The 23,579-nt window shown below is 53.2% G+C and overlaps 1 protein-coding gene across 2 annotated transcripts in view; it reads left to right on the top strand.

Moving 5' to 3' along the window:
- PLXNA1 (plexin A1) overlaps positions 1 to 23,579 on the top strand; it is a 516,682-nt gene that overhangs the window by 154,675 nt on the left and 338,428 nt on the right. For both annotated transcript variants that reach the window (XM_074957636.1, XM_074957635.1), the window contains exons 9-10: positions 2,568 to 2,682; positions 14,998 to 15,198. In XM_074957636.1, coding sequence (XP_074813737.1) covers positions 2,568 to 2,682; positions 14,998 to 15,198 — 316 coding nt within the window. The remainder of the gene's footprint in view (positions 1 to 2,567; positions 2,683 to 14,997; positions 15,199 to 23,579) is intronic.

Here is a 23,579-nt window from a genome sequence, read left to right as displayed (position 1 = left end):
CTCCCAATCAGCAGGCTGGGTTTGGTTCCATGGGACGCTCTTGCTTCTTGTGAGCCTGGCTTGAGAGTGAGAGTCCTGGATTAATTTAGGGCCTTGTGGGGTTGTGACAGCGCCATGTCCTGATGGAGCCCTTTGTGGCAGCTGTTGTGGTGTCAGGACTCAAATGGTGCAGACCTGAATTGTACCCTTCCCAGTGGAGACACGCCCTATGCCAGTAAAGCACCGAGCTCCTTGGTGATTTGACCCTTGAAGCAGGGATCGTGTCAGAGACTGTTGTTTGGTGTCACTTAGAGACTCCCCGTTCATTTACTTACTCTGCGCTAAACAGCTATTTAACAACCACATTAATACCTGGGTGATGGCTTAGAGCTGGGATTCTGCCTGTGTTGAGCCCTCTTGTGATGTGAGATCGCCATCTGTACTAGAAATACTCTGTGTCAGCTGATCCTGGGCCTGAACCAGGCTGTTAAAGCACTTCTGAAATGTGTCTTACAACAGGATGGTGGCCTTGTCTAGACAGGAGAAATGGTGTTTCTGAAGAACATATTAGCTGGCACATTTTAAACAAAGTGCTGTTTAAAAGTGTATTAACACCAAGTATAGACAGGGTTTAACACCTTGGCAAACATGCTAGCTGGGTGTGATCAGCCCTAGGCCACGTGAATATGTAGCAAGGCCAAAACACCATCAGGTCAGTAGGATTCTTCCCAGGTGAACAATCCGGGGGTGGTTTGTAATAGAGCCCAGGAAGTGTCAGCAGACAGCCCATCCAGACCACGAGAACCTGGAGCAGGATCGAAAGCTAACACAAATCCAGCAGCACTTGTTGTCTCCCGCAGGGGGCTTCAGCATGAGCGCATTGCCCCTTCCCACCATCCTCTCTGTGTGGATCAGGCTGGTATTTCACACTGAATCCCTAAGCCCAGCCGTGGGGCCAAGGACACAGTGCGGACTATTGCACCACCCCCAATGCTATGGTGGGTGGGTGAGAGGGGCCCCGCGCCTTTCCAGTGCTGCAGGCTTGGCTAGCTGCTCAGTTTCTCCGGGAATCGGCTGACATGCTGAGGCAACTCCAGGTCTCCTTTTCTCGTCCAGCTCTAATTACTGTGCTTTGGAAGGGCTGCAGTTGTGCTCTTTGTGCTCAATAAAAGCTTCCTGCCTGCCATGTCTGTATCCTACCAAAGCAGGCATCTCTGACACAGGGACTTCAAAGTAGAGGAGCATGGCTCATGGGATCAAACAATTGTGAGCATGGGCCCTGGGGAGATGCAGAGGAGAGAGAGGAAGGGGGGCGGAGAGAGACCCACACAGCTAGAGAGAAGGGGGAAACAAACACACACACAAACACACACACACAATCAGCCAGAAGGAGACAGAAAACCATGGGAGGGATTGAGACACACACACAACCAGAGAAGGGGGTAGGAAACACAGGCATAGCCCAGCGAGTGACTGAGGATGTGGGAGGGGGCCGACAGAGGGGGTCACACACATTGCATTGTAAGCAAGTGAAAGGCACTACAGTCATGAAATGTTAATCTGACCCAACCTTTGGCCAATTATAATTTTCCTCTGAATGAATGTGCATTAATGCAGTAGGCTTTTTCTCCCTGCAATGGAGGGGCCTTGTTCTGACTCCATTTGCTAAAATTGCCTTTCATAAAATGAGAAATAAAGTTCACAAAGTGTGCAATTCAGCCCCCTCATGAGCAGGCGGGAAAGGAAGGACCCAGCGCTGCCAAGTTAGAGAGAGGGGTCACAGCCTGCAACCGCAGGTCCCCTGCCTTTGACCACGTGGCATGTGTCATCACAGCATGTGTTATGACAGGGGGGCAGAGGAGGAGGAGAACAAGGCTGGGGCAGGGGGAGGAGCAAGAGTTGCTGTAAACTTTGTATACAGGCTCAGGAGTGGATGATTTGGCATGGTGGGGGGGCTCCCCTGTTAGAAGCCAGACTGACCTCAGGGTCCCAGGGTGGTGCTTTGATGTAGGGAGTGGAGGGGTGACTCTGGTGGGGCCTGTCCCCCCTCTGACTGCACTCTGTCCCAGTGCCCGAGGGTGGTGCTAGGGGGTGCTGTGCTGCAGGTAGTGGGGTGGGTGACATGGTAAAGGACGCTCTCCCCTCTGACTGTGTGCTGCCCCCCAGGTGGTGCTAGGTGGCTCTGTGCTGTACCAGATACAACCTTGTGGATAAGATGTGAAATAAAGACCCTGACCTTTCATGGTGATTAAAAATCCCATGGCACTTTAAGCAAGAGTCAGGATGTTAACCCCTATATGCTGGCCAAATTTGACTCTCGGTAATTCCATTCTGCCTCCCTAAATCCCCCCTGCAGGTTCAGTTGGAGCGTGAGTGTGTGCTTTCACCTCTAGTCCTAAATTATTGTATGGCCTAATGTTGCCATGGACTATTAATACAGCCATTGGCTTCCGCCCTAGAAGTGGCTGCATTTCTGTGGGTGGAGGAATGGTCCCTGTTGCCACTGTACGGCGCTTTGGGACCATAAGAGATGGTGACTGCCTCACAGCGTTTTGATGCTATCTCACCGGCTCTCTCTCTCTCTACAGCTGCCTGTCCTGTGTGAATGGCTCCTTCCCATGCCACTGGTGTAAATATCGGCACATCTGCACCCACAACGCTGCTGACTGCTCCTTCCAGGAGGGGCGTGTCAACATGTCTGAGGTAAGGAGCCATAAAACTGCTGCCCCCGAGTCTCCAGCCACCTCCCATCTGCTCTGCTGTGGATTATGACATGGACTGTTTGCTGGCTTGCAAGGGAGAGATCTATAGAGCTGCAGTAGGGGAAAGGCACTTTCTAAAACTGTCCCTTCTCTGTCCCACAAAACCTTCCTAAATCTGTGACGGCCTCAGGCCTGCAGCCCCCCAGCCAGGGCTTGCTCTTGGTTTCTGTTGGCTGGGCAGTGATGGATGCAGTTGTGGGGATTTTCTTGGGCTGTTTCCCTGCCTGGTTAGCCCTCACTGGCATCATCAGCATGTCCTGATGCTCAGTCACTGTGTGAGCCATTAAGAGTGAGGCCTGGGGGGCAGTATGTCCATTACAAACCAGGTGGTTCCTCTCCTCCTCCCCCGCCTTATCTTATCAAGGCAGCTTCAAACCCACTGCCACTGAGACTGTTAACACCTTCATGTGCTGCAGTCACAGGGGGCTCCCCAGTCATTTAATTGCAGTTACTTAGTGGAGTTAGAGACTTGTAGAAATTAGGCCAGACTTTCAACTGGCCTCTAACATTTGCAACCCCAGGGTGTGCAGGCGCAAATGACCGTCACCCTGCGTATGTCTCACTACACCCATGAACAGCCCTGGCCGCAAATGGAGTAGGAAATTGGCTCATGAGACCGTCTCAGTCCATCCCTTCAGGAGCCAGTGCAGGGCTGGTCCTGACAGCATATGCTTTGTTCAGGCTAGCTCCAGATGGCTCCAAGCAAAGGATCTGCCTTTTGAAGTAACTGGTGGTTTTGGGGTGGCCAGCTTGAAACACCGTTACGGGGCCCGATTTTCAGAATGAGAGCATCTGCCCTCTCCAAACGTGTCTGAAGTTGAGCACCCAGCATCACAAGTCACTTCTGGACAGTTAGGCCAGAGCTCCCGCCATTGCCTGCGGGGAATGTTCCATGCCCTGCCAGGGAGGAGAGCAGTCGCTTACCTGGGGGGGGAGCGGGGCGCGGCCGCTCCCCCACTGAGCAGAAGTGGCGCCTTTTAAATTATTTGGCGCCTTTTACATCTTTACTCACCTGGCAGCAGTCCAGGTCTTCGGCGGCGGGTCAGGGGGAGCGGGGATAAAAAATGGTGCCACCCCCTGGTACTCACCCGGCAGCGCTCCGGGTCTTCAGCAGCCCTTTGGCGTCAGCTCCTTCACTCGCTCCGGTCTTCGGCGGCATTGCAGTGGCAGGGTGGGGGGCCTTCAGTGGTGGTGTGGTACCAGGGCTTGTGAAGCTGCAAAACGAAAGGTGCGACCATTGACTTCCGTGGAGTCAGGATTTCACCCATGCTGTGTTGTAGGCCTTCCAGACGGGACTCAGAGTTAATGCAGCCCGTTTTATCTCTGGATGGTGGCCAGAGGCCCAGCAATGCCGGCAATTGGCTTCCTGCAGCGGCCCAGTGCCTGCTTCCGCCCCCAAGTCTGCGTGGGCATTTGCACAATGTCACTAGAGCTGGGTTCAATGGGAATTTCCTTCCTGACCCCCTGTGGTGATGCATTAATGCCCTGAAGCCAGCAGTTGAATCCCCCTTCCGATTCAGACATGCGTGGCTGCTGGCCTTGTTGTCCTGTGTTGCTAGCTGCTCAGCCTGCTGCAGAGAGCCAGTGAGTAATGAGGGTTTCTCTCTCCCCGGGGGTGTCTGTGTTTTCTGTCACCTGCCTCTAAATTGGAAGAAAAGGGCTCCCTTAAAAAGCCATGTGTTAGGAGCGCTCTGTTAAAAACTGCCACTTGCCTAGAACCGTTTCCCTTCAGCCTTTGCAGCCTGATTTTTCAGAGGCGGCACTAACCCTTCCCATGCTGGAAGCTTTAGACTGAGTCTCCAAAGGCAAGGAAACGTCTGCGTGCTTAGAGCAGTGACCCTTTGTGATGTGTGCGCTTCCGGGGCTCTGCGAGCCCTAACTGGTGCTTTGGGATGTTCCAGTGAAAAGTGCTCCGGACGCCCAGAGGCTGGTGACTGATTTGCTGTGATTGAACTGCACCTGTTCACCTTGTCCAGCGTCTAGCACTTATGCACCTGAATACTGCGGGGGAGGGGTGCTCTGCCCTCTGCTGCAGAGAAGAGGCAGCGCCTAGCTGTGATGAATTTCTGGGCTCAGCCCGAGTCTCTAAGGCTACACTGGCACGACGAGCTGGAGGAGACATACTCATGCTAGCTCTCATCTGAGCTAGTGCGCTAAAAATAGTGTAATGGTGGTACCTCCGGCAGCCGTGGATGGTGGCACAGGCTAGCAGCCTGCATACATACCCGCGGGGTTCAGGAAGGTTGGTACTCGGGGAAGCTAGCACGGTACTGCCGCTGCCCAGGCTGCTAGCACACGTATGTCTGCGTGAACTGGGAATCATTCCCCCCAGCTTGTAGTGTAGATGTAGCTGAAGTCCTGGCTTGCTGATACACTACGAGAAACAAATACTTGCAAATACCTGAGAGAGGTGGTTTCGAGATTGCTTTTAAAATGAGAGTGTTCCTGTTGGACTCAAACTGTCATAAACTCCTCCCCCCCGGTATCAAATGGTGCTGATCAGCTTAAAAGCACCACCGCACTGCATTCTGGTGATTGCCTTGGCTGTCTTCCCCCAGAGATCGACCTGCCGCTTGCGTTTCTGTCTGATGGACACACAGCCCTCAACGTTAGGCACAGAAGTTAGCTCGCCATTCTGCGGTTTAGAGCCATCCTGTTCTGAAGGCACTTGCTTTTGGAGAGGCCTCTCTGGATTGGAGAAGGAATTAGCAGCACTGGGAAGTCAGGCCTCCCATTTGCCTTCCCAGAGTAATTAGCGGAGAGTGCTGGAAATAATGAGACTTTCTGAGCACAATCCTCATTCTTTTTTTAGACATGGTGTGTGTTGTCCCCCTTCCATCTGGACACCTGTTAGGTGCTTTCCCCTTTCTCTGCTGGGGTATGGTACCAAGAAAGGAGCAATGGGCCTCCTTCAGGGGGATGGTTCAGATGTGTTTCTTACTAAAAAAAACACTTGGCAAAGTGACCTCGGGCACTTCTCTCCTGCCTGCCCATTAGTGGGAAGGCTGAGATCTGGCAGAACTCATGTCACATCAGGGATCCCAAGCTAGGACTGGGCCCAGGGAGCAAGAGAGAGTAAAGCTTGTACTCTCCCATGTATAAAAAACAGCTAAGATTTCCCTCTTGTTTTCCTCTCTCTGGGTTTATGAAATTCCAGCTGGCTCAGATACATTCACCTCCCCAGCAGAGGGCATCTTCCTGTAGAACCTAGTCAGCCCTTCGACTTTGGATAAGGCCTGGATTCACCAGAACATTGACTCCCACCTCATTTCACAGACTCTTTCCCGCAGCCACCCGTCCTCCACAGTTCTGGGGTCTTCCCTCCTGCCCTCCTCCCACCAGAGATGCTTGCTTCCTATCCGCAGCCATCCCTCACATATACCCCTTGGTTGGCCTTCACCCCCACATCAGCTATGGGACCGGCCAATAGTCCGGCTAGTTGACTCCCCTGCCCCTGTCCAGTTCTGCTCCCATGCTTAGGGTGAGCAGAATCTTCCTCTCAGAGAGTCCCCTCCCCATAACCATTGGGAGCCTTTCCTCTTCATCTCTTGCGGCTGGTGTCTCCTGAGTCCCCAGCATGGAGGGCATAGGCTGGCGCACCTCTGGGGTAGCTGTGAGTTGGTTGCACCCCTGTGGGTGGCTCACGTGCAGTGTTAGATGGATCCAACCATGAGTGTCAGTGCAGCCTAGGTGCCCTCATTGGTATTTTTCAGTTCCCTCTCGCTGCGTCGTTTCCACCGTGACTCCTGCCGCTGCAGCCGCTCCGGGCTGATGAGCGTCTGCTCGGCATTGAATAGGTCAAGCTCCCAGCAACGAACAATTCATTTTTCTTTCCCCCCTCTTTTGTCATTTCTGGGAGCCTGGGCCCTCCAGGAAGGAAGCAGAGAACTGAGAAATTACTCATCCAGAGCCCAGCCATCAGCAGCACAATTACTCTTGTGCAGTGGCCGTTTACGTGTGAGGGAGCGACTTTATTTATGATAGGCCAGATCCTACATGCCTTACTCGTGAAATTGGCTCATGGAAGTCAGTGGGCCTGCTCCTGCTGCTCCCACAGAAGTCAATGAGGCTGCTTCCATGAGCAAGGCAAGAGGACCTGGTCTTGTATGGCTCCTAATATCTCGGATACATGGTCTGGAATCAGCGAGGCCCAATAAATGTGGAGCCCAACGATGCTGTTTTCCAGAGCAGCTGCACTTCAGGGCTCACATTTTCAGCCAACTCCAAGATCGCACCTGCAAACTGTACTGTCAGCGCTGGGCATTCACAGCCCGTTAGCTACGTAACTCCATGTTCTGCGTGCGCACACTAGCTGTGTTTGCATGTGCAAACCTCGGCAGGCAGAAGTTTGGAGTTACCTTTGGAGATATGATCCTAAAAGCATCTGGGAATATGCTCAGGCTCTTGTTTTGTGAGACATGGGCCCTTCCCAGAGGCCCAAACTTGAGAACTGGCACCATGTGTAACTTCCAGCATGGGTGAGAGCTGGCTCTGGCCAAACATTTGTGGCTAGACTCAGGCAGGACCTGAGCCTTGGAGCAGCTCAGTTGAGGCCACTTTCACTTGGGGTAGCCTCAGCAGATCCTGGCAGGGGTAGCGAAGTACTGGTAGACCGTCTGCCAGGATGTGCCTCCTGGCTGGGACCGGTGAGTCCTGCCGCTCTCCCTACAAAGCCTGTTCTTGTGAGGTTTTCAAATGAGAGCGGTTCAGACAAAGATCCTGCTGAGCCCCGCGAGTGTGTAGAGGTTGCTGCCGTCCTCCTTGGTGCTGGGCCATCGCCTGCGGGTCAAATTAAGAACAGAGACTCAACCTGACCCCTGAATTTCTAGTCCTTTGTGGGTGTGCGTCTAACCCTCAGAGTTATTTTAAGCAGGGCTTGGTCTGGCTGAATTTCAGCTTGTCTGAGTGTGGCCAGTGAGGTAATGGAAATCTCCTGCCCCCAGTCAGAGGGTTAACCTTTTTCTTGCTGGTTTTCCTCTTGTACCTGCGGTGCTGTCATTGCCCAGTAAGCTCTCCTTGTAATCGGGCGCACTGCGAGGTGCCTGCTGCATGAGGCAGCCCAATAGGTGCATTCTACCCGGGCCAGTCTGGCACACTCAGCAGGGGAGCAGTGCATTCCCCTGGAGGCTCCTGGGCACTGGCAACACAGAAGATGCGGTCTACATGGGGCATGTATGGAAATCTGGGCAGCACAGCAGGTGCTAGCTGGTTCATGAGCAGCAGGCCAGGAGGGATTGCGGGTTGGTAGGAGCCATCACTCATTGCATGTGTCCTTGTGTTTGTTCAGGGTGTGCCTGGGAACAGCCAGCACCCTGCTGCTTTCCTGCTGCCAGTGAGAATTAAGCCCCTGCCCTGAGGCCATTGGTGGGTTTCTAATCCCTGGGCTTTGGTTTCCTGAGGTTTAACTCCACATTGCTCTTTGACCCCCGGGCTTTCCCTAGGACTATGGTGGGAGGGAAGGCCGTGATGATGGGTGACTGGGGAATGCGATGGGCCATTCAGACTGAATTATCTTTTAGTAAAAGGCTGCTCTGCGGAGACAGGGTCCTGTGTGTCTGCTGGAGGGGATTTTGACTTGGAATTGGGGAGGACTGTGAAAGGCTTGTGTTCTGAAGGCTGCAACGATCTGTGGTGAGCTCCTGGGCTGAATGCAGTCAGCTCTGCCCCCATGCCTGGGAGCAGGTGCTGCTCTGAGCTGTGGAGACCCGATCGGGCTTTGGGGCATCCCTGAAGCATTGGAAAGACTCACAGCTCCTCTGCCTTCCCTCAGAAAGGATCAAAGCCCCCAGGAGGAGGATGGCCTCCCTTGGGAGCCTGGAAGGGCCTCCTTCGGCCAGCTTGGGTGGAAGGGGTAGTCGGCAGTGACTCTCCAGTGCTACCAACCCGCAGAGCAAGAGGCTGGGGCTGGCAATGGGTTCAGGGTCTTCACTTCTCCTCCAGACCTTATGGCAGCATGCAGAGCCCTAACCAGTGGATCCCTGGCCTGGCCTCTGCAGCACTGGCAGCCCTGAGGAGTAAGAGACCAGGAATGGAACCCGGTCCTTCTGTAGGATGGTGCACCCGTCCCCCAGCTACCGACTGCACCAGCCACCCACACCTGCAGGACAAGTCACCCCCTTCCCCCATTTGTCCAAACCATCTTACCCTCTGCCGTGTGATGCTCCAGTTAACCCAAGATCACGTCTCCTCAGGCCACTGACATGTGCTGTCCAGCTGACCCCCATCAGCTGCCAAAACTCTCCTGCACCTCCACCTCCAAACCTCCCAACTCAACCCCTTTCCCAGCCTCCCAGGACTACCCCTTCTCTCTTGGGAATCCAGATCAAGCCAGACTCCTTCACGCACTAATGCACCCACAGTTCAGGGAAACGGGGGTAGGGGGCAGCCCAGGTCCCAGCTCAGAGCCAGCTAGGCCCGGAGTTGCTTTAAGGCAGGCCGGCAGACAGGGATCACAGCAGAGGGAAGGGCTAATTATATTGAAAGCAGGGACCAGCCGGTGGGGGTGGAGGGGGAGGTTTATTCACCCTAGTGGCTGTTCCAATCCTTCTAAAGGAAGATGAGGGCCCTCCACCAGTTTTGGGAGGGCAGATGGTGGGCCCTTACTGAGGGGGAATGTGAGCTGAGTTGGTACCAACTCCAAGAGGAATTTGGGGTGGGTGGGCGGGGGCTTCAACAAAAGTCCTCCAGTGCATTTCCCCCAATGAGAGCAGTGGCTGTCAGATTCCCAGCTGCCCCAGTGTGCTGGGAGCTGCGGTCCTGGCATGGGTGAATCTGGTTCCTTATGGTGTACTGTCATGCTCACATGGGTAGGCGGGCATGGCCTGTTACAGGCACTTCCTGGGGATGCAGGGTAGAATCGTGCAAATACCACAGCCATTCCCCTGCCAGTGAGAACTGGACTCACCTGGCGAAGGAATCAGAGGGGAGAGAAGGCAGTCCATAGAGGCAGAGAGAAGTAGGGAGGTGGGGGACACATAGCCGGAGATGGAGGGGTGGGGGAACCAAGAGAGAGAGACTCACCCAAAGGTGGAGGGAAGGGAGACAGAAAGTGATAGAGATGGACGGGGGGGAGAGACAGATGGAGGGCGAGGAGAGAATGTCAGAGCTGAGGGACGGGGAGAAGCAGCCAGATGGAAGGGAAGAAAGAGGGTCAGAATGGCCCAGAGATGGCGAGATACAGATGGAGAGGAGCGAGGCCCAGCGTAGGAGGCAGGGCGGGGGTGCAGCCAGGCAGCTGGAACAGGTTCTGCCTCGTAGCCAATTGCTGCACCCCCTGGCTCCCGGGCACTGCCCCTAGAGTTTGGGAGGGTCCAGCCAGGGTTGCCATTTACTCTCATCTCAGCGGCCGGGACCCACCTGGACCGTATGGTGGAATGTCGGTGCGGTGCCCCAACTCCATGACTGGAGCTGTTTGGAAAACAGGCGTAGGAGGGTGGGGAAGTTCTGTGGAAAATTATGAATTTTCATTGAAAAAGTGAAAATTTAACATTTTAGGATTTGGGTTTTTTAATTAAAGGTCTCCAGTTTTTGAGGGACGCAGACACGGCCACTGAGTATTTCAGTTAGTAGAAAACCCTTGGAGAAAAATGGAAAGCTTTTGACCAACCCAACTCTCCACCCGCCCTGCTCCTAGGTGGTGGAGTCTGGAAGGGGGAGCTGGAGGGGAACGGGGCGTAGGCCCCTGATCTGGGTGGAGAGCTTTTTGGGCTGTGTGGAGCCTTCCTGCCCAGCATGGCAGGAGTTAATTGACTGCACGGGAAGTTTCATCAGTCCTTTGAATTGATACTTGAAAGTTGCTGAGGAAGGAGTTGTTAAAATCCCCTGGCCACCACACAAGGGGAGGGCTGGGTAGAGTCACAGCCAGTCCCCCCGAGGAAACCTCATCACGCGCTTTGGCATGGAGTGACAGGGCCTGCGGTTCACTGGAAAGGGCTCCCAGCACCAGGTGTTTCCTGTTTTGGAGCAGGGTGAGATTTTTGCTGGATGAGACAAATCTCCCGGCAGATGCAGAACATGTGACGTAGCTGGTGGATTTGGCTCCTTCAGTAAAATGGGAGTGTGTGTGAGAGAGAGCATTAACTCTGTGTGTGTGTGAGAGAGAAAGAGAGAGCGAACATTGACTCTGTGTGTGTGTGTATGTGAGAGAGAGAAAGAGAGAGCGAACATTGACTCTGTGTGTGTGTGTGTGTGTGTGTGAGAGAGAGAGAGAGAGAGTGAACATTGACTCTGTGTGTGTGTGTGAAAGAGAGAGCGAACATTAACTGTGTGTTCCTGTGAGAGAGCGTGAGCATTATCACTGTGTGCGTGCACTGTGGGGCCCATTCTCTGTTGCACCCAGGCATGTCTGAGCAAGGTGGGGTAACAGAATCGCTGGCAGGGTAGGGAGCTACAGCAATCGGCTCACACAGTTACTCAGCAGAGGCTTCAGGGAGCACAAGCCCGTTGTTAAAGGGTCAGTCAGAGAATTGCTGGTGGAGGTGGGAGAGGGTCTTCAGGAGGGCGCTAGGTCCAAGGGCAGTGGGCTTGTCGGCCAGCTCAGGGAGAGCATTCCATGCCTAGGGAGAAGTTGCACTGGTGGCTGTTGGAGAAGCAGACATAGGCAGTCCAGGCTGGCTTGGGGGAGATGGGAGAAGGGTGGGTGAGCAGGGAGGGGCAGTTACCCAGAGCCTTGAAGGCAAAGAAATGGAGGGGTTTCAGGTCTTGTTTAAGAGGAGAAGCGAAGCCCCCGAGGATGTGTGGATTCCCGGCCAGGGAGGCTGCGCCACCCACCGTACCTCCCTGAACTGCAGGGGGCTTGTATAGAGTGCTAAAACCCCGTCAGAAGCTAACATCCCATCCTCAGCAAATGGCTGATGGGAGCCAGCAGCAGCCAGGAGGTTGTGGGGTTTCAGACCCGGCGGCTGCTCTCTGAATCTGTCCTGTGATCCAGTGCTGGCAGGTTTCAGAGTGTCCCATAGAATGTATGGAGCTGGGCATCCCCCGGAGGTTCCCGCCAGAGGGACAGATATAACCAGAGTGGGGGCATTGCCATGATATCGGGATTATTGGTAGAGCCGAGACGTTATTGCAAGTCCCCACCCAGAGACAGGCCTCTGTCTCCTGGTGTCCTGGAGAGGATCTACAGCATTGTATGTAAAATATGAGGTATCTGGGCTCTAAACCAGAGACTTAAATGAGCCCCTCCACCATCACCAGGGAGTGAGATCTAGAGTATGGATCTCTGCAAGTCAGGGCTACTGGATTCTATCATTGCACAAGTCAGTTTCCTTCTCTGTGCCTCACTTTCCCCACCTGCAAAAGGGAGATGATAAAACCTGCTGGTGGCGACCAGGATCAGGCAGTTCAATCGCCTCCCAAGAGAGGCGAAGGGAGCCCCATTGCTTGGGGCTCTGGAAAGCAAGTGGGACAGTGTCCTAGGAAGTGTGCTGCAGGGCCCAAGCGTACACTGGCCTCAGGGAGATGGACCACATGGCAAGTTGGTCTGGTTCTTCTCAAACAGTGATGGTTCTCTGCTGACCTGGGGGTGCAGGGGTTTGTGGTAGTTAGGGATGTCTGTGAAGTGTTTCTGGGTGCTCAGGTGAGAAGTGCAGTGGCAGTGGTGCTGGGAATAGCTTTCCTCAGTGGAATGGCACCTCAGTCATTGCTATTCCTGCCTCTGGTTCCAGCCTCACTTATTGGAATTAGCATCACTGTGTCAGGTGAGATCTGTGAAGGCTGCAGCTGGGGAATAGGCCGACCCGCCCTGCTCCCATCAGGGCTGCCAGGAGAGGTTGCTGCAGATCCCTGAAAAAAGTGCAGTTTCTGTTCTTGGGCTGGTATTTGTTTCAAAACATGTTATTCTCTCTCCCCTATTTAAAGCCAGTGCTGCTAAGAGTAGCTGCCCCCAGGCACAAGTCCCCAGCCGGGCCCTGCAAGGCTGGCTTGGGGATTGCATCAGGCTATTGTTGCCGAAGCGAGGTCCTTCAGGAATACCGAGCTGTTGTTCTGCCCAGACCCGTTTATTTTTGCTCTCTGCCCGCTCTCCTGTGCTTTGCAGACAGGCCTGGGGGATCCCCAGAGAGCAGCCTGAGTGTTGAAACTGAATGCTGTGAAAAGTTCAGTTTTGCATTAGTGCAACCCTCGACCGCTTCCCCCTTAAGCTGCTGCTATAAATCCAGCTTCAGGTGCAGCTGTGACCCATCCATTGCGCGTGCCACCCTCCTTGCTGGGACTGGGTTGATGCCGTATCTGCTGAGTGGATGTTGCCCCCCACTAGTGTCACAGATCTCCACGGGGTCTGTGTGTGGCTGCTCTGCCAGGCGGACACTCTGTTAAGCCTCTCTTGGCTGGAAGTGGCTTTCTGCAGATCCCACAACTGAATGCTCTGCTTCTCCTTTGCCAGGTCTGCGCTGGATTTCCAGGTCAGACCTGCCGGGAGAGCCGGAGTCATCTCTGTTGCTTATTTGTAGGGCCTCATGGGCCAGCTGGGCTTTCTGCAGCTTAGGATTCATGGGGGACATTAAAGGGATGAACCAGTGGCAGGATTTTCCTTCTCCTGGAATATCCGGGCTCTGTTCCTGGCAAACTGTGGAGCTTCGCTCGGGCTGTCACAGATGGGTTAGTGTCAGGCCCACGAGTTGTAACATGCTCAACTCTCCACCCTCATGGATTATGGTACTTATTTTAGACTTGATTCTTGCTTGGGGTTCAGCAAGTCAGGATTGCCCGGGGCTGAAATAGGGGGCCTGTAAGCCAGGAGGGAGGTGCACTGGCAGAGCTGTGTGGGGCCCAAGACTGGAAAAGCCAGGGGGGGCTGTGAGTCAGGAGGGAGGTGCACTGGCAGGGCGGTGAGGGTGGGGGTAACTTTGCTTGGCTGCCTGGACTGCTGTGTGCCTGGCTCCAGCCAGTGTTTAGCCTCAGGTTCCCTTCTCCATTTTCTAAATAGACCTGCAGCCTTCAGTGAAGAGCTGCTTCCTTCCCGGGGCCTACGGGCTGGCCCTGGGGCTCACTTGTCCTTTGCTCTGCTGGCTCTAGTTGTCCATGCCCAGCCAAAATGCTTCTCGGGAAGCCCTGCAGTAGCAGGCAGGTTGCAGGTAGAGCTGGGGGCTCAGTGCGAGCAGGTTTGTCGTCTGTTCCCCTCCAGGCTGCTAGCCTGAGTTGGCTGGGCCCAGCAGTGTCTGTGGGGGAGAGAACATGTGGACCTGGCTCTGCCCTAGAGAGCGGGTTGCACGGGGGTGAGAACAGGTGCCTGGCAGGCTCGCAGGTGTGAGGAGGGTGGGATCTGTACAGCGCCTGACAGAGCTGAGTGGTGTTTGGCACTGACCGCATGCTGGGTAAAGTGGCCTGGTACTACTGAGCAGTGCCCCCTCTGGCTGAGTGGGAGGGTATCGTTGATGAGCTCTAAAACCGGTCTCCTCTTTTTCTTGGTTGGACGGGTTGGGGACAGGGGCTGGGAGTGTGAGAGGAAAGCGGGTCGAGGGGGAAGCCTGTCCCTCTTGCAAAATTTGTTGCAGAATCTGCCCCTTGCCACAGAAATGTGTTGCAGAAACTCGGCTTTCCTAATTCTCAATGGTGGTTCAAAATCTTTCCAAATGTGAACTTAGGGAAACGGATGCAGCGATATCTGAAACAGTAGCTCTGAGAAGGGTAACCCGAGAAAGTGCACCTTGGTGTGTTAACTCTGAAACCTAATGACGCCAGTGAACATGTCAAAACCTACTTCACTGCTGATCATTTTACCAGAAACATGCAGCCAACAAGTTCATCCCACAACCCCAACCTGTCTCCCACACTCTCCCTGCTGGCCCAACAGTCTGTATCACAGTTATGCCTTATGTTTGCACAACTGTATTCTACTGCCCGTTAAAAATGGCAAATGTTGGGGCAGTGGGGAACGGATTCAACATTGGACTGAGTGACGTGAGGACATTGACATTGTCCCATTTCTGTGTTAGCTCAAAGCTGCCGCAGAATTCCCAGCCTGCCGCACTGGGCTGCAGTGGAAACCAGGGGGCCATGCTGCAGAAGGGAGGTCCTGCATGCTGCCGAGTATGCAGAGCCTTGGTCAAAGCAGCCATGAATTCCTGCACTCACAAAGGGCAGTGTACCATCCAGCTGTGTACCATCTCTCATGGTATTTTCTTGGCCCATCAGTATGGGTGTTTTCTCAGTAGGGTCTGGAGTATCTCAGTGCTGGTGGTGACCGGCATTCCCAAGTCAGGGGGGTTACTGTGCCTTGTCTCACTAGTTCATGGCCTGCTGTTTGTTCCTCCTGCAGGACTGCCCACAGATTCTGCCCTCCACCCAGATCTACATCCCTGTGGGCGTGGTGAAGCCCATCACTCTGACAGCCAAGAACCTGCCACAGCCACAGTCTGGCCAGCGCAACTACGAATGCATCTTCCACATCCCCGGCAGCGCCACCCGCGTCACAGCTCTGCGCTTCAACAGCACCAGCATCCAGTGCCAGAACACCTCGGTGAGTCCACGGCTCCTGCCCTGCCAGGCCTGGGCTGCTCTTCCATCGCAGGTGTGTGTGAACACCATTCCTGCCTGCGGAGTGTCTGAGACACCTCCCCTGGCACTTCTGCAGCCAGAATGTGCTTTGCTTCCGGGTCGTTCCTCTCCGCTTGCCCTGCAAACTCCACGGACTAAAGGTTGCTCCAGCTGCCTTGCTTGTTCCCTGCCTGGTTTCTGTCTCTTTCATGCTTGATCGGCAGGTGGATGTAGGTTCATGGTGCCCGTGGGGCCTTGGGAGAGATTCTCCAGCTCCTCACGCTCTGTCTCTCTCCTCCCCTGTCCCCCTCAGTCTCTGTCTTTTCCCTTCCCTGTCTCTTCCCGCCCCCCCCCCCCCCCCCCAGCTGCAAGGAGAGATTGCTTGGTGGAATTGTTCCATGCAGAACCAACACCCCTCCCTCCTCCGCTGTGGAGCCAAACCGACCCCAGGGGGGACCCTCCCATGCTTTATGAGCATTTCCAAGGAAATTTGCTTATGAAAGCCAAAGAAAGTAGCTTGGGCTGGAGCCAGCTGTGCTGGAGTTGGAGACTCTGTTCCCGCTTCCCTCCTTCCCTGTTTGCACTTGGTTTCCCCTTACGCCGGATGATCCCGCTTTACAAGTGGAATTGAGTTAATTCCTTATTGCATGCAGCATTGCACTCACTCTCACGCGCTCACACACGTCCAGTCACACTTTCCCAGCCTGTCTGGCTGCTGCCCATCAACCCTGGGCTCCCACACACAGCTCTGCTGATGGCCATCCATCCTGACCTGCAGCCCCCGCTACTATTCCAGTCCTGAGCTCTTACACACACCTCTGCCAGCACCCCTCACTCCTGCCCTCCAGCCCCTCTGCTCTTCCATCCCTGAGCTCTCACACAGCACTCTGCCAATGCCCCTCAGTGCTGAACCTCTTCCCCTGCTATTCCAGCCTCCTCTCCCGCAGCGCTGATGATGCATCTAAGGCCCATCCACTACTCTTCTGCCAGTGCACCCTCTGTCTAGACCTCCAGCAATCCCAATGTCCCCACGAACACCTCCGCTGATGAACCCCCCACCCCCACCCCACCCCGCCTTGGCTGGCTCTCTCTGCCCCTGGATGAGATGAGGAGGAGAGTGGCTTTCACAGCCCGGCCATGTGGTCCCTCCGGGAAGCTCTGTCTGCCCCATGCTGCTTGGTGAATTCTGTGCGGAGAGCGCTGATGCTGCGAACAGACAGATCTAAAGTATCAATCCTCCAGTCACCTCTAGGAAATGCTGTTGCTACGGTTCCTCTGCTGACCTGCTGGGCTCTGTACCGACCTTCCCTCATCTGCATGAAAGGGGCCCCTCCTCTCTCGCTTTCTCATTTAATCCTTTCAAAATTTGTTTTCCTTCACTTACACCATGAAACTCGTTTGCAGCCTGACGTGAGCTGCGCTCCCTGCTCCCCATCCTTCAGCTGCACAAGTGACATTTAGAAGCTATTGAAAAGCTGCTGTTTGCTTCAGACAGCCTTTCCTTCCTCTCCTCCCCCTCACAGGTCTCCTGCGGGGTGTTAGGCTGGGTCTGGAGAACATCACAGTCTCTCTCTCTGTCTCTCCCCCCCCACACTTGTGAGTTTGGGTTTGGGAAAGGGAGCTTGGCAAAGAAGGTTCTTTACCCATGATGTACGTAGTACGTCTGGGGGAGAGGAGATGCTCTCCACCCAGATGGATCTGCTTCTTAAACTATCAGCTATGTTCTGCCCCGGCTGGTGGGAACCAGGGCAGCTGCCCCCTTTCCTGGATGGGCCCAGGCTGGTGGGAACCAGGGCAGCTGCGCCCTTTCCTGGATGGGCCCAGGCTGGTGGGAACCAGGGCAGCTATGCCTTTGTTGCTGACTCAGCCTGGGACCTGACCCAGTGATATAAAATGTCGGCGCCATTTTCTGGTAGGGAGGTAACTGGAGGCTGATACTGAGGGGTCTGCAGGGAGATTCCTAGGAAGAAACCGTGCATGGGAGAAAACTCGGGCTAAGATCTACGTTCTGTTGTCGTATAAGTTAATGGGAAAGGGGAGGGGACACTTACCCAGTGTATGTGTGCTGAGGTGTGTCTGGGTGTGGAGCCCAGCCTGCTCACACCTGTGGAAATGGCATGAAGTCACACACAGAGGTGTATGAGTTCAGGTGAGGGGCAGATGTGGGGTGGGAGGAAGCAGCAAGGGGCAGCTGAACTTGTAAGATGCCACGGTCTTGTTTTTGTGAGAGAGAGATCCCTCCACACGGAGACGTGGCTGTGAATGCGAGCTACAAATGGGCTCTAGAGAGGGTGTTTTTCAGATTCTCAAAGGGTCGCTGACTCCTTCACATCACAGTTTCCATCCTGGGGAGATCTCCTAAATTCCATCCTGTCCTCCGCCTGTCTGCCACTGAGCCCTAAATGCTGCCCACACCTAGCAAGCCTTAAAGTCCACCTTACAGACAGCTAGCGAGCCTTGACTCCTGCCCTCCATTCCCCATCCTGAGCCGTAAGTCCCACGCTCTTCTCAGCCATTTCCCTCCTGGCAGCTTGGCAAGGTTCTGGGTCGAGGGTGGGCTGGGGAGTGCTCTCCGGGTGAGGCTGAGGTGCTTGAACTGTGTTTGGGAGAAGAGAGGAAGCCAATGCAGAGCTGGAGCAACCTGGTCAGGCCCCACTTTGCCCTTCCCTCTCTGAGGCTGGTGCAGGGTTGTCCTCCACCAGGGCTTTGCCCTGTAGAGATAGGGAAGGCACATCAGGTCCCATCTTATCCATCCCCTTGAGCACATATTGGTGGGCTCAGTCTGTTTTCCAGGACTCCATGTAGCCCAGTTTTAAATGCCTCTAGAAAATCTGAATGAAGAAGTCCATGCTCTGTGTGCGTGTGTGTGTGTGCGTGTCAGAGAGAGATCAGACGGCTCCCCGTCACCCTCCCTGCGAGGAACGCCCCAGCTGGACTCTCATTCCTGCACCATGGATAGCTCTGTTGCTCCGTCTCTATCAGAGTCTTGTAAAAGATTCTTTGGAGGTCAGCAGAACGGCCATTTTCCCAGCAGGAGGCCAATTACTCAAAATACCTGCTCAGCCATTTGGGGGCTGTTACTGCAACACACGGGCTCCTGTATGAGGCCTAATCGCATCCCAACTACCAGTGCTCGCAAGCCCTTGAAATGGGGTTGATTAGGAGGCTGGGGGATTCTGCAGCCTGGCAGCGCAAGTGCTTTGGAGGAGCCATTTGTCAGCTGCGGAGGAGGGAGGAATGGGGTTTCCTAGTCACTGCAGGACAGCGAGGCTGCATGGCGTCCGAGCCCCATGCAGAAACACCTTACCAGTGTGCCAGCCACATCCATCGGTGGGTAGCCATCCAGCGCACCAGCGGGATGGCTCTTTGGGGAAAGACGGTGCAAATGCAGCTGGTGCATGGGGAAAGGTCATATAGCTCCTGATCCTGCAATTGCTTATTCACAAGCTTGGCTTTACTCATGCAAGTAGTCCTGTTAAGGTCAATAGGCTTACTCGGATGAGTAAAGCTACGCACTTGCCTGAGTGTTGGTGGGATCAGGACCCACATCACGGAATCACAGAAGCCAGCATTTCCTTTGCTGCTCTGCCCATTACCCACTGTCCTTGGGGTGTTTCCCAAGAGCAGCCAAGGAGAGCTGGGTCCTTGCCCTTGTGCTCCCCAGGGGATCGGAGCAGCTTTGTGTTCACACCCCCTCATAGCGCTCCAGTACCTGGTCCGGCGGGGGTTGCTCTCAACAGAGTGGGAAAGAAGGAAGCCAGGCAGAAATTGTGAGAGAAGCAGAGGTGGTGGGCATCAGTGATCTCCCAGCCCTAAGGTGGGTATTCACCCGGGAATATTTATTGCTGCCTAACCTTTCCCATTTGAGGAGCCGCCCTGTCGCCATCTCCTTCCCTCCCCTGTTCATTCTGTGCCTCTGCTCTTCATCCCACCTCCCTGCCCCTAGCCTCCCTCCCGCCAGCTCAGTCCAGCCCTCCAGTCATGGGCTTTCTGCTCCCCGGGGGATTCGCTCTTTTAACTGGTTCTTTCCCTCCTCCCCTGGAGATGCAGAATCAATTCACTTGGGTCCAATTTGGTGAGGTGCCGAGTGGATCCTCGATCCTGCTGGCTTCAGTGGGAGTTGAGAGGGCTAAATCTTTTCTTAAACCGTCCCTGTCTTTGTAGCGTATGGTTCGGCTTCGCTCACTCTGAAGCACTTTGGGATGCTGGGTACTGACGGGCACAATATAAAAATAAATGGCATGGTTGAACGGTAGCAGGAATGCTGGCTTAATGGTTCTTGAAGGTTGTATCTGTTACACAGCCCGTGGGGGAAGCCTGTGTCTTTAGAAATGCAAAGCCTGGGAGAGATGCTGCTGTGACTGGGGGCGAGTAGGTGGGGTTTGGGGCATGGGGTGGGAATTACTGACAATCTGTGCTGATTTCTTCCCATGCCACTACTGCCTGTGAACAGGGGCAATGGGAAATGCTTGGGGCAAAAGGTAGCTTCTGTGTTTTCCGAGCAGCTCTGTGCATCCTCGCAACAGTGCATTAACTGCATTGTGCCTGGAGCTTTTATTTAAAGGAACATGAGGGCTCTTTAGTTTAGGCACCAACCAGCAGAGTTTGTTTGAAACACAAATGTATTTTACAAAGCTTAACTCTAGAACCATCCACTCTTATGAATGATTGGTGTCACAGTGGGGCTATTATGCTAGGCACTGTACAGACACCTCGTAAGAGGTAGTCCCTGCCCCCAAAAACTGGAAGGCTGAACAGAGCAGAAGTGACACGGACACACAGAGAGTGTGCAGGGACTTGCACAAGATCACACAGCAGGTTAGTGGCAGACCAGGGACAGAGAACCCAGGTTTCCTGTGTCCCAGTCCAGTGCTTTATCCATTGGACAGCACTGCATCTCCTGCTTGGAGTCCGCATCTCCTGCTTGGAGTCCACATCTCCGTAATAAAAAATTGCAAAGAGGTTGCCATTTGGCTAGTATGAAAACACAGGTTTGGCCTAGAAATGATCAGATGTGCCCTGATAGCAAAGCAAAATGTCTGTGTGCAGGGTGTAGAAAATTGGTCAAGTTGTTCTTGAGTTACAAAAAAGAAAAAAGAAAAGGAGGACTTGTGGCACCTTAGAGACTAACCAGTTTATTTGAGCATGAGCTTTCGTGAGCTACAGCTCACTTCATCGGATGCATAGCATATTGTGGAAACTGCAGAAGACATTATATACACACAGAGACCATGAAACAAAACTTCCTCCCACCCCACTGTCCTGCTCCTAACAGCTTATCTAAAGTGATCATCAAGGAGGGCCATTTCCAGCACAAATCCAGGTTTTCTCACCCTTCCCTCCCCCCCCCCCCCCCCACAGACACACATACAAACTCACTCTCCTGCTGGTAATAGCCCATCCCTCTTTGAAACCTCTCTTTATAATGCGCATGATAATCAAGGTGGGTCATTTCCAGCACTAATCCAGGTTTTCTCACCACCACCCCCCACACACACACACCCCCCTCCAAAAACCACACACACAAACTCACTCTCCTGCTGGCAATAGCTCATCTTACAATGTGCACAGCAATAATCCAAGTTTAACCAAAACGTCTTGGGGGGGGGGGGTTTGTAGGAAAAAAACAAGGGGAGATAGGCTACCTTGCATAATGACTTAGCCACTCCCAGTCTCTATTCAAGCCCAAATTAATAGTATCCAATTTGCAAATGAATTCCAATTCAGCAGTTTCTCGCTGGAGTCTGGATTTGAAGTTTTTTTGCTTTAAGATAGCGACCCTCATGTCTGTGATTGCGTGACCAGAGAGATTGAAGTGTTCTCCGACTGGTTTATGAATGTTATAATTCTTAACATCTGATTTGTGTCCATTTATTCTTTTACGTAGAGACTGTCCAGTTTGACCAATGTACATGGCAGAGGGGCATTGCTGGCACATGATGGCATATATCACATTGGTGGATGTGCAGGTGAACGAGCCTCTGATAGTGTGGCTGATGTTGTTAGGCCCTGTGATGGTGTTCCCTGAATAGATATGTGGGCACAGTTGGCAACGGGCTTTGTTGCAAGGATAGGTTCCTGGGTTAGTGGTTCTGTTGTGTGGTATGTGGTTGTTGGTGAGTATTCGCTTCAGGTTGGGGGGCTGTCTGTAGGCAAGGACTGGCCTTTCTCCCAAGATTTGTGAGAGTGTTGGGTCATCCTTCAGGATAGGTTGTAGATCCTTAATAATGCGTTGGAGGGGTTTTAGTTGGGGGCTGAAGGTGATGGCTAGTGGCGTTCTGTTATTTTCTTTGTTAGGCCTGTCCTGTAGTAGGTGACTTCTGGGAACTCTTCTGGCTCTATCAATCTGTTTCTTCACTTCCGCAGGTGGGTATTGTAGTTGTAAGAATGCTTGATAGAGATCTTGTAGGTGTTTGTCTCTGTCTGAGGGGTTGGAGCAAATGCGGTTGTATCGCAGAGCTTGGCTGTAGACGATGGATCGTGTGGTGTGGTCAGGGTGAAAGCTGGAGGCATGTAGGTAGGAATAGCGGTCAGTAGGTTTCCGGTATAGGGTGGTGTTGATGTGACCATCGTTTATTAGCACTGTAGTGTCCAGGAAGTGGATCTCTTGTGTGGACTGGACCAGGCTGAGGTTGATGGTGGGATGGAAATTGTTGAAATCATGGTGGAATTCCTCAAGGGCTTCTTTTCCATGGGTCCAGATGATGAAGATGTCATCAATATAGCGCAAGTAAAGTAGGGGCGTTAGGGGACGAGAGCTGAGGAAGCGTTGTTCTAAATCATCCATAAAAATGTTGGCATACTGTGGGGCCATGCGGGTACCCATAGCAGTGCCGCTGATCTGAAGGTATACATTGTCCCCAAATGTAAAATAGTTATGGGTGAGGACAAAGTCACAAAGTTCAGCCACCAGGTTAGCCGTGACATTATCGGGGATAGTGTTCTTGATGGCTTGTAGTCCATCTTTGTGTGGAATGTTGGTGTAGAGGGCTTCTACATCCATAGTGGCCAGGATGGTGTTATCAGGAAGATCACCAATGGATTGTAGTTTCCTCAGGAAGTCAGTGGTGTCTCGAAGGTAGCTGGGAGTGCTGGTAGCGTAGGGCCTGAGGAGTGAGTCTACATAGCCGGACAATCCTGCTGTCAGGGTGCCAATGCCTGAGATGATGGGGCGTCCAGGATTTCCAGGTTTATGGATCTTGGGTAGTAGATAGAATATCCCAGGTCGGGGTTCCAGGGGTGTGTCTGTGCGGATTTGATCTTGTGCTTTTTCAGGAAGTTTCTTGAGCAAATGCTGTAGATGCTTTTGGTAACTCTCAGTGGGATCAGAGGGTAATGGCTTGTAGAAAGTGGTGTTGGAGAGCTGCCGAGCAGCCTCTTGTTCATATTCCGACCTATTCATGATGACAACAGCACCTCCTTTGTCAGCCTTTTTGATTATGATGTCAGAGTTGTTTCTGAGGCTGTGGATGGCATTGTGTTCTGCACGGCTGAGGTTATGGGGCAAGTGATGCTGCTTTTCCACAATTTCAGCCCGTGCACGTCGGCGGAAGCACTCTATGTAGAAGTCCAGTCTGCTGTTTCGACCTTCAGGAGGAGTCCACCTAGAATTCTTCTTTTTGTAATGTTGGTAGGCAGGCCTCTGTGGATCATTATGTTGTTCAGAGGTATTTTGGAAATATTCCTTGAGTCGGAGACATCGAAAATAGGATTCTAGGTCACCACAGAACTGTATCATGTTCGAGGGGGTGGAGGGGCAGAAGGAGAGACCCCGAGATAGGACAGCTGCTTCTGCTGGGCTGAGAGTATAGTTGGATAGGTTAACAATATTGCTGGGTGGGTTGAGGGAACCATTGCTGTGGCATTCAGATTTTGCGGCTAGTCAGTTGCAGCTCCATGGTGTTAAGATATGAAACAGAATTCCTTTGTAAATCCAATTTTCATTCCCCTTCTAATTCTGCTCAAGAGAAATCTTTCTCAAATGACAGGACCTGTCTTTACTTTCAGGGTTCACTCAGTGCCTGTTTTAACATCTGAAGGCAATGAGCCAGCCCGTTCTTTCGAGTGGGTGCTTAAAATTCACACTTCTTTGTAATTTTACTCCTCTATCCTTTTTCGGTCCATCTGGCTTGATGATAACACTTCACACTTTCCATGCAGTTAAGTATAATTAATGGTGACCTGCAGTAGGGGGTGGAGGAGGGATTGAGTTCCTACCCTGGGTTGTTTCTTTGCAAGATGAATAAGGAAGACTGGAAAGTTTTTGTTTGTTTGTTTAAATTTGACTTGTTTACAATGTTAGAAAGTTATCTTATCTAGCCAGAAGATACTCTGGTGACTGGCGAACTAGTGAAATGCAGAAAT

Source organism: Natator depressus, chromosome 7, assembly GCF_965152275.1.
Source record: "Natator depressus isolate rNatDep1 chromosome 7, rNatDep2.hap1, whole genome shotgun sequence".
In the NCBI taxonomy this organism is placed as follows: domain Eukaryota; kingdom Metazoa; phylum Chordata; order Testudines; family Cheloniidae; genus Natator; species Natator depressus.
The sequence above is the reverse complement of the archived record's forward strand: the minus strand, read 5'-3'. Positions and strand labels throughout refer to the sequence as shown.